The sequence below is a fragment of the Papaver somniferum genome, unplaced genomic scaffold (genome assembly GCF_003573695.1).
Source record: "Papaver somniferum cultivar HN1 unplaced genomic scaffold, ASM357369v1 unplaced-scaffold_107, whole genome shotgun sequence".
Lineage (NCBI taxonomy): Eukaryota > Viridiplantae > Streptophyta > Magnoliopsida > Ranunculales > Papaveraceae > Papaver > Papaver somniferum.
Window position 1 is genome coordinate 3,758,540 of NW_020619603.1, and position 9,958 is coordinate 3,768,497.

General features: G+C 37.4%; 2 protein-coding genes across 2 annotated transcripts; one reads left to right on the plus strand and one right to left on the minus strand.

Moving 5' to 3' along the window:
* Positions 1–935: 935 nt before the first annotated feature.
* On the minus strand, positions 936–6,213 carry LOC113327750. The gene is made up of 6 exons (XM_026574878.1): positions 6,104–6,213; positions 5,919–5,968; positions 4,354–4,600; positions 3,747–3,887; positions 3,228–3,302; positions 936–1,424 (listed from the first exon to the last, which is right to left on the minus strand). Exons 3-6 carry the CDS (start codon positions 4,483–4,485, stop codon positions 1,344–1,346), a joined length of 429 nt encoding a protein of 142 aa, XP_026430663.1. The 5' UTR covers positions 4,486–4,600; positions 5,919–5,968; positions 6,104–6,213; the 3' UTR covers positions 936–1,343.
* Positions 6,214–7,415: 1,202 nt separating this feature from the next.
* LOC113328386 (sugar transport protein 8-like) lies at positions 7,416–9,701 on the plus strand. Its single transcript, XM_026575503.1, has 4 exons — positions 7,416–7,666; positions 7,955–8,274; positions 8,379–9,005; positions 9,089–9,701. Exons 1-4 carry the CDS (start codon positions 7,561–7,563, stop codon positions 9,545–9,547), a joined length of 1,512 nt encoding a protein of 503 aa, XP_026431288.1. The 5' UTR covers positions 7,416–7,560; the 3' UTR covers positions 9,548–9,701.
* The last annotated feature ends 257 nt before the right edge of the window (positions 9,702–9,958 follow it).

Genomic DNA, 9,958 nt, shown 5'->3' on the forward strand with positions numbered 1-9,958 from the left:
TAGTAGTTAGATCGTGCAAAGAGACATGATATGACGACTTGTGTATTCGAACGTACGTACCACAATGGTGCTCTGATGTTCGTCGTTTCTGTCTACCATCAACTGTAAAAATGCACCTAACCCCTATCTCTTCCCCGCATCTCCACAATACTACAACAGAACAGAATTTTAGGCATCATTTTCACTGATGCGCACTTTTTTACTGCAATAAAATTAGAGTTTCTCACTACCATCAACTGTAAAAATGCACCTAACCCCCATTTTACTGCAACGAAACTAGAGTTTCTGTCTACCATCAACTGTAAAAATGCACCTAACCCCCCTATCTCTTTGCACGGTGTATCTTTTTTGTTTTTGTTTTATAGGAAGCCATGCATGATGCCTTTCCAAGCTGCTCTATCAACTTATTACTGGCATCTTCTTTATTTATATAACATTTCTTTATTACTAATGCAATCTGTTTTTCATAAGTTAAGCTCTCATTTAAAGTTAAGGGCCTTTTATAGGAAAAAAGGCTAGCATAAGACCATGAGGCAAAATGTAAATACGTAAGGAGACGACTTACTTATTATGAGACTTCCGTACACATCACTAATGATATCGATCATAAGAGCTTACTAGTGGTCTTTTCAATTTATTAAAAACAAGAGGAATCCCCGATAGATTCATCACCTACTTGTGACGAACTTAGCTCTAGTACCAGTACTACTGCTACTAGTATCAGTTAACCACTGACTAAATTGGGAACATGATTTGATGCATCACCAGCACTGCTTAAATTCGACAAATGATAAAATGCATGCATGCATGATTATTGGTATATGGTGCATTGGCTAAAAAGACACAAACTCTAGAATTCAAATGGTTAATTATCCTCTCTAAGTGACCCCAGAGTTCGTATTTCATTGTGCAAAAGCAAGCAATTTAAAGGTTAAGAACAATGTTATATATCCTGCAGATAGATATATGCCGCATTCAAATTCGATTCCGGCAGCTGTCCGTATAGAATCAATTTCTTATTTCCACTATACACTTCATCTTTCCAAAGGAGCATTTCACATGAATAAATACAAATGTACCCATTAGTGCAGTGGACGTACGAACGTAATCAGAAATAAAGCTCTTTGTCCTTTGCTTACTTATATGAAAGCTACGTTGATGGCTATGGATTCATTGCGAGGTACCTCTTGGCCCTAGAGTTCGTATTGCACTATGCAAAATGACGCAAAAGTTTAATAGCTAGGGAGATGGACCACTGCCCACTACTGAGAAGGAAAGGTTAGTAGCTATATACGGTTTACACTCATAGAAGATTGGATCAGATTCTCCATAACCACTGTGAATTATTGACATGTACCTATAGGAGGAGATATCATTTTGCCGTCCATTTCCAATCTACAGCTCATTTGTTTTAATTTGTTACCCTGCATGCATGATTTAAGATGAAGAAAAAACAACCATCAAAACAAGAGCAAGAAAATTACAATTAAAGTATAAACATGGGAGTAAAAAGGAGCGCATCAAACTAAAACAAGACACCATAATTGGAAGAAAAAAAAGAAGTGATTTATGTTTAGAGAGAAAGATGAAGAGAGGGGAGGTGTAGCTTACCTAAAACAACAGTAGTAGTAGTTAAATCATGCAAAAGGAAATGATACGAAAAATTGTGCATTTCCACGGACCCAAATGGTGCACATTCATAAATCAGCTGAAAAAATCTAAATTCGAGGAACATGACTGTAATAGAATAGTGGTATTTTTACAATCTAAAATCACAGTAGACTGTAAAAAAATCACTACAGATTGTGACTTAGGTTTTGGTTTCATTTTGTTTAGACTTACTACGTCTTATTAATTTTCAAGACTGGCGATTTTGCTGGGACTAATCGAAAAATCATGGACAATAAAGTAGGGTAATGTTCCCAAAAGTATCCCAACTTTTGGTAAAATGTTTTCCCACGGCACCAACTGATACGCTGCCAGTACACCACCATACACTTTTAAGTGAGAAGATGAATGATCAAGAGATCCACTTGATAAGCGAGGCCTCTCTTCGTCAATAACTTTTAGGTTAGAGAGCATGACTCCAGCCATTCAGGAATATCTTATCATATAAAAACTTCTAGAATCATGGTATTTGCAAATGCATGGGCAGTAGGAAAGTAAATAACTGCAAAAAGAATAAAATCGAAGAAAACCCAACCAAAACGCAAGTAATCAACTTTCACTTACTAGTACGACCACACTATTAGTGCAGAAGCATATTTAGGATTAAAAGCCTGTTCTGTTTCATGGTAAAGGCTTATGATGTTATGGAATCTAAACATTTCAAAAACCTCATCCCCCATGAGTGGCCCAAACTCTAAATTGTAAGGCAGAGGCAGACTAAAATCCTACTTGCAGATATTTTACTTCTTTTGATCCCACCTCTGTTTCTGAAAAAGTGTTACTATCACTTTTTCATTTTAGACTATTTTTAGTCTAAAATGAAAAAGCGATAGTACCACTTCTGCAGAAACGGTGGGAGGATAATATTTCCAATGAAAAGAAAAATGCTTACAACATTCTGACAATAACAGAAGCATCAGAGTTATGAACTTCAAGGAAAAAAGAAAGGGGATGAAAGAAACAAAGTTTGCGGGGTTCACTATTATGCGGCATACAGTGGGATATAACATGGAGCATGTTGGAAGTCACTCTAAGAGAGAAATCCTTGAATATCAGCCCTTAATTCATAAACTGCCCACCTAAAATCATGCTCGACATGTCTAAATCAGCTATTACCATGATAAGAAATTTGACCACCATGACAAGCTGTGCATATTATTACATAGAGGTCTAGAGTGCTAAATAGCTCCATGTTATTAGGTATTTTACAATGAAACAGTCACATTTTCTAAAGGAGATAATTGTCTCAACCATGTCGAGGGAAGGGAAGAAAAAGGCTGCAGAACCAAGACAAGAAAACGTTTGGCACACATCGACTAATAGTAATTGCAATGTGCAGTGCTCAGGCCCTACATATAAAGGAAAAGTCCATCCACTAAGATCCATATGAAAGTCTCTCTTGTATTTCCTTTATCAACTCAAAGGTTTCACTGCTAAAGTTGACAACTAGTAAAACGTGTGACCTTAGAATTCAAATGAAGCAAAAATGCATGCCATAAACCCAAGTTAAACAAACTTGGATAAATATGCAAATTAATATAATAACTTCAGTGGCTCACCTCAAGCGGGCCCTTCAACATTTGCACTTTCACTTCAGCGTTGGTCGAAAATCCTGTGAAATACGTTTTTTTTTCCTGTGAAATACGGGGTCACTAGACTCATTACCAAGACAACAATATATAAGACCCAAAATTCACAGTGTCATTGAATAGTTACTGATATCACTAGAAAGCGTGATTGATTGATAAATCTTAGATTTTAAATGGTTCAACCCTCAACAGCGCCTTAAAGATTCATATAATTAAGACATAAATATTAAAAACATAATTGAGCAAGTGCAACACGCCAACAGCATGGTTGATATATTAATAGAACAACGGAAGAGGCTAGTGTGAGAAGCATGACACTGGTGCCTGGGATCGTGCCAAGACATCTAACAGAGTGTAGTGGGTATCAGTTTTCAGGAGAAGTCATCAAGAAACTTAAACTAATGGAGGATGACAGGACTGCGTAAGCAGACCTCAATATCACATTCACTTTAAAAGAAAAAAAAAATCAATCAAAGGTCTGCATCTTACCGGCTTTGTTGATCTAGGTGCCAATATAGCTTTCAAATCTTTGACCCCGTTATAATGCTCTGTGACTGGCTGAGAAACACAAACGTCAAGGGTCTTTGTGACCGGCTTTGCATCCACACCTATGCTACCAGGGTGCAATTTCTGCCATATAAACAAGTAAACAGATTAGTACAGAAAATCATTTTTGTGCCAATGAACACAATTTTCTTAAGCATGATGGATATAACATCTTATTTTTACCATCCTTTATTTCCAGGAGACAAAAAGTACTACCAAATTTACCACAAACATAAGGGATTTACCATTCACACCTAATTCACTAAAGAAACAAAGGTTACATTAGAAAAAGAGACGCTGAACTGTTAGTGCTGGACTTGATTAATCAGAAATTGTGGTCTAAGAAAAGAAAGGGCCTTTATCAAGTCAATCAAGTACACCACGTTCAGCTTCAAGCAATTGCGAAGTTTTAATTGAGTATTGCCAGTTTTGGCACAGCACCAACAGATGACTGGGTTTAACCAGTACTCTTGCTCGACCAATTTAGTTGACAGTCGGGAGTATAGACATATAAATGAATTTCATTCGAATGATGACTGATTGCACGTACCATAAGAGGCATAAAATTTTCTCTAGGGTGCTGCCCTCTTCGCCCAAAAGTTGCCCAACAAGTTTCATGAAGTATTTTTACTAAAAAATTATCAAAGCGAAATTCGCCTTTTAGCTTAGAGAAGTCTTGCATCAAGCTGCTGCAAGTGGCAGAAGCAGATAAAGAATATCCAGAGATTTTTCAACACTTCTCGCCCTGGGGCCTGGGCACTGTCACTCACTCCAGGTGATACTGACAGGACAGTTTCCTGCGAAGACAGTCAATTAGAGGCTTATCATCATAAGCTGCAGCTTGCAATACACCAGCATACACTTTTACATGAGAAGATGAATGATCAAGTCATCCAACTCATAACCGGAGCCTCTCTTCCTCAATAACTTTTAGGTTAGAGAGCATGATTCCAGCCATTCAGCAATATTTCATCATATAAATGCTTTTACAATCATGGTATATGCAAACACATAGGCAATGGAAAAGTTAATAACTGCAAAAAGAATATGACCGAAGAAACCCCAACAAAAACACAAGTATTCAACATTGACTTACCAGTACAACCATTCTATTTGTGCACTGGGTAGAAACATATTTGGAATGACAATCCTGTTTTATGGTGAAGGCTTATGATGTTATGGAATCTAAACGTTTCAAAAACCTCATCCCCCATGAGTGGCCCAGACTCTAAATTGTAAGGCAGGGGCAGACTAAAATCCTAGTGTGCTGAGATTTACTTCTTTTGATACTACCTCTGTTTCTGTAAAAGTGTTACTATCACTTTTTCATTTTAGCCTAAAAATAGTCTAAAATGAGAAAGTGATAGTACCAGTTCTGCAGAAAGGAGGCAGTATAATATTTCCCAATGAAAAGAAAACTGTGTACAATATTCTGACAATAACAGAAGCACCACATGAGGTAAAGTAATACCTGGATCCTTTTTGTTGTTCAAGACACCCGTAAGAGTTTTGAACTTCAAGGAAAAAAGAAAGGGGATGAAGGAAACAATGTTTGGGGATTCAATATAATGTGGCATATAGTAGGATACAACATGGAGCATGTTGGAGGTCACTCAAAGAGAGAAATCCTTGAACATCAGCCCTTCTTATTTGACCACCTAAAATCATGCTGGACATGTCTAAATCAGCTATTACCATGATAAGAAATTTGACCACCATGACAAGATGCAATTAGTATCTTAGATAGAGGCCTAGAGTGCTAATCGGCTGGATGTTATTAAGTATTTTACAATGAAACAGTCACATTTTCTAAAGGAGATAATCATCTTAACCATGTCATGGGAAGGGAAGAAAAAGGCTGCAGAACCAAGACAAGAAAACGTTTGGCACACAACATGTAAAGGAAAAGTTCACCCACTAAGGTCCATATGAAAATCTCTCTTGTATTTCCTTTATTTCCAATTTTCATGTCATGTAATGCCTCGATGTTCAATGTGAAACAAAAACGGTGAGGATCCAAAGGTTTCACTGCTAAAGGTGACAATTAGTAGAGTATGTTAAAGCAGCAAAGTTGGGATAAATATGCAAATTGATTGAATAACTTCAGTGGCTCACCTCAAGCGCCTGCAACTTTTGCACTTTCACTTCAACATTGGTCGAAATTCCTGTCAAATCACTAGACTCGTTACTAAGAAAACAATATATAAGACCCAAAATGTGCGGTGTCATTGAAAAGTTACTTATCTCACTAGAAAAACGTAAATGTAGCAAAAACGCAAATGTGCATAAAGTATCTTTACCAGGACAAGTTTGTAAACAACAAGGTCTGCAATCTCCTTTGCAGCAAACAAGCTTTTACACCATCTTTCGCACCCGAACTCCCACTCCCCTGCTGCTCATCATTTTCCTCTACAACAACCATTGCCACCATCGTAAATTAACACATGCAACTCAATTCGACACTGCAAAAGTAAACACACATAACCATTCACTTCCATAAAATACACCCAAGTCCCCACCACTCCACCCACACCACCACCACAACTGGCGCCTAGATAAGAACAGCAAAAATTCATCCAACAACAAACTAAATTACAAAATCAAACCAGACCCAAACCTCTAAACACACAAAAAATCGCAAAAAACACATCCTTTCCAACATTGAATTACATAATACAAAAGCCCTAATTTTCAGAAAAATACACAAATTAATAAGCAATAACTTCTTAAACTTACCATAGAAGTCAAAATTGGATCGCTCTAGTAAAAATTTCATAAAGAATCAGACAATGAAACGCATAATCATCCATCATATCTCTCTAATAGATTCAAATGTGAGCCGATAGGGTTGAATCCAGGATCGATTGAGAAGGAAATGAAGACAAGTATTTCCAGAATGGGTCATATTCAATGAGGAAGAAATGTTTATAATTTGTTATCAAGGAAGACAAATACATCTCAGTAATGGCTCACAGGTGATTTTACCTCAGTGAAGATGAAATGAAGATCAAGCTGGAAACTTTTTCAGAACCCTTTCTTCAGTATTTTACTATAAGTGGGATATCTAGGATTATTGAGTGTAATGGTTAAAAAAAAAATCTGATTTGGGAAGAAGAAGGAATCAGAGTTAGGGTTTTGGTTTTTTAAGTGTGGAGGAGGAGAAGAGAACTACGAGTGCCTTTAACCGAGTTACTTTACTCGGTACATTTGAAACTCAGATAAGGACCGGCCTGGTTAATTAACAAAACACAAAACCCTAAAAAGGGAGTTCAGACTCTGTTAATAATTTTTGAATAAAAACGGCAGTAAATTAGTAACGTTGTTATTATGATCCAAAATTAAGAGATAATTCAGGAGAGAATAAATCCACCCCTGCTAATCAGGCTCAAGAAATTGCCCAGTCACACTATCATTTGACTCTAACTCGTTAGAGTTTAACAAAAATTTGTTGCGGCTTACCTACACGTTAGGAAACTAATTAGCTAGGTTTACTAATTCCACCATTTTTGTTGCTGAAAATATCCAAAAAAGTGAAAAACAAGATATTTTTCCGTATGTATATATATGGGTCGAAATCCTCTCTACTCAGTTATGTAAACTTACTTCTATCTAGTAATCCTCATTAAACTTAGATATCTGATCCTAAACTTTAAACTTGTTTACAAGATTAAACAAGGGATTAGATTTAGATAGATTAGTTTTGATTATTAGTGAGAGTTTGTATAGCAAACGAACAGGAGGTTTTGCAATAGAAAAAATGGGAGGCACTGAGAATGAATTTTACTCAAAGCCTTTTGTGGTTTTGTGCTGGTTGATTGCTGCTATTGGTGGTCTTATGTTCGGTTATGACATTGGTATTTCAGGTATATAATCAATCACTCTTAATTCTCTCTTTTTCTGTTTTTTTTGATGTCTTGGGTTATTGCAAATTCGAGTGCACAATGAGCTTGCGTTTTTAAACTGTTAGATTCGTTCGCCATTATAGAGATGTTCTTTCTCAACTTTTATGTTTTTTGGGTTTGTTATTGCATATAGGAGGATTCACATCGAGTGAGATCTCAAACTGTTGGACAATTGCGTGTTTTATATTGTTTAGGGTTACGGGTTCGTATTTTTGATCACGAATGCATGGTTTATGTATATTGTTGTAGGTGGAGTGACATCGATGGATGACTTCTTGATTATGTTCTTTCCTGGTGTATACGCTAAGAAAAAACATGCAAAAGAAAACAACTACTGCAAATACGCTGATCCGTATGTTCAGTTGTTCACTTCATCGTTGTACCTTGCTGCACTATGTGCCAGCTTTATTGGGTCTAAAGTTTGCAGTAAATATGGCCGCAAGATGACTATGTTAGTCGCTTCCATATTCTACTTGCTAGGAGTTACCTTGAATGCTGCAGCAAATGGTCTTGTCATGCTCATCTTAGGAAGGATTTTGCTTGGTGTTGGTGTTGGATTTGGTAATGAGGTAATGCTAATTCACTTCCTCTCTAGCTATTGTGCTGCTAATTTGCTTCGTTTTCTCAGTGACTGATTGTATTACAGAACAAATGACTCGTGTATAATGTGTAGGCTGTTCCGCTGTTCTTATCTGAAATTGCGCCCATCAAGATCCGAGGAGCAGTGAACATTCTTTTCCAGCTGTTCGTTACTACTGGAATACTTATTGCCAACGTTATAAACTATGTTGCAGCTGAGAAGCATCCATGGGGCTGGAGACTAGCTTTGGGTTTAGCCGGAGTTCCTGCTTTCATGCTCCTGGTTGGTTCATTTGTTATCCCCGAAACACCTACAAGTTTGATCGAACGTGGTCATGTAGAAAAAGGAAAATTAACTCTTCAGAAGATACGACGAACACAAAACGTTGAGGAGGAGTATCAGTCGATATTAACTGCTAGCCGCTTATCTCAAGAAACCCAGAGTTCATTCTCAAAACTTATGCGACCATCGAGTAGACCTCCTCTAGTCATTGGTATAATGATGCAAGTGTTCCAGCAATTTACAGGAATCAATGCCATCATGTTCTATGCCCCAGTCTTGTTTCAAACTGTCGGTTTTGGGGCCAACGCGGCGTTGATATCATCCGTGATCATAGGATTTGTAAATGTCTTTAGTACCTTAGTTTCAATCAAAACTGTTGATAAATTTGGAAGAAGAGCTTTGCTTCTTGAAGCTTGTTGCCAGATGTTCCTTACACAGGTACGTAAACCTTAAAGCCAGAACCTCCTGAAGAAAAAAGCACAATAAAACTGATTTGCTCTGACATTTTACGTAATGTGCAGGTTGTAGTAGGGATAATCCTCGCAGTGCGTCTCAAGATAACTGGAACATTAGGTCATAGAGAAGCAATTGGCGTGGTTATTCTCGTTTGTTTATATGTCATGAGCTTTGCATGGTCTTGGGGACCATTAGGTTGGTTGATTCCAAGTGAAACTTTTCCACTGGAAATCAGAACTACCGGTTTCGCGTTTGCTGTCAGCGCAAACATGCTCTGCACTTTCATCATAGCTCAAGCGTTCTTGTCAATGCTGTGCCATATGCACGCCTTTGTGTTTTTCTTTTTTGCTGCCTGGATTGTTGCCATGGGATTATTTGTGATATTTTTACTACCAGAGACTAAAGGTGTTCCGATTGAAGATATGGTTGAGAGAGTTTGGAAGCAACATTGGTTTTGGAAGAATTATATGGATCGCGACGTTGATGCAAATGGACAGAAAGTGAGGAAGGAAGTTGAGTGTTAGCCGCGATTCGTTAGCGCACATTTCTGTTTCTTGCAGCATCCATTGTTCATCATGGATTTCTTTAGCTTCCTAAGATTTTCGCATTCTTTTTTTCTTTTTCAGTAGCTAGTTCTTTGTTTAGGATTTGAAAGACTAGATTGAATCTTGTTTCGTCTCGGATAAAATTAATTGAGATTTTTCTTGCGATTTATATCTGTGTTCTTTATGATTTTTGGTTCGCCTAATGGCTTATGCCGCATCAGCTCCCAGTTGGGGCCGAAAATCTCAAGAAATGTTCAGAGCCTTGAACAAAATTCCAAGTCATGAAACAAACTATGGTATATAAGTAGCTAGGTGCATAAACTTTTACAGTACAATTCACAAGGAGACAAATGGGAAAACTTTTACAGTGCATAAACTCGCCGCAGACGA

Bases quoted from the DNA above. Each gene is read 5' to 3' on its own strand.
- LOC113327750 (XM_026574878.1), bottom strand. From the start codon at position 4,485: ATGCAAGACTTCTCTAAGCTAAAAGGCGAATTTCGCTTTGATAATTTT. The intron at 3,303-3,746 runs GTAAGATGCAGA...CGTATTTCACAG, and splicing joins CACCTAGATCAACAAAGCCG to GAAAAAAAAACGTATTTCAC. The intron at 1,425-3,227 runs GTGAGCCACTGA...TCATGCATGCAG, and splicing joins TGTTGAAGGGCCCGCTTGAG to GGTAACAAATTAAAACAAAT.
- LOC113328386 (XM_026575503.1), top strand. From the start codon at position 7,561: ATGGGAGGCACTGAGAATGAATTTTACTCAAAGCCTTTTGTGGTTTTG. The intron at 8,275-8,378 runs GTAATGCTAATT...TATAATGTGTAG, and splicing joins GTGTTGGATTTGGTAATGAG to GCTGTTCCGCTGTTCTTATC. The intron at 9,006-9,088 runs GTACGTAAACCT...CGTAATGTGCAG, and splicing joins GCCAGATGTTCCTTACACAG to GTTGTAGTAGGGATAATCCT.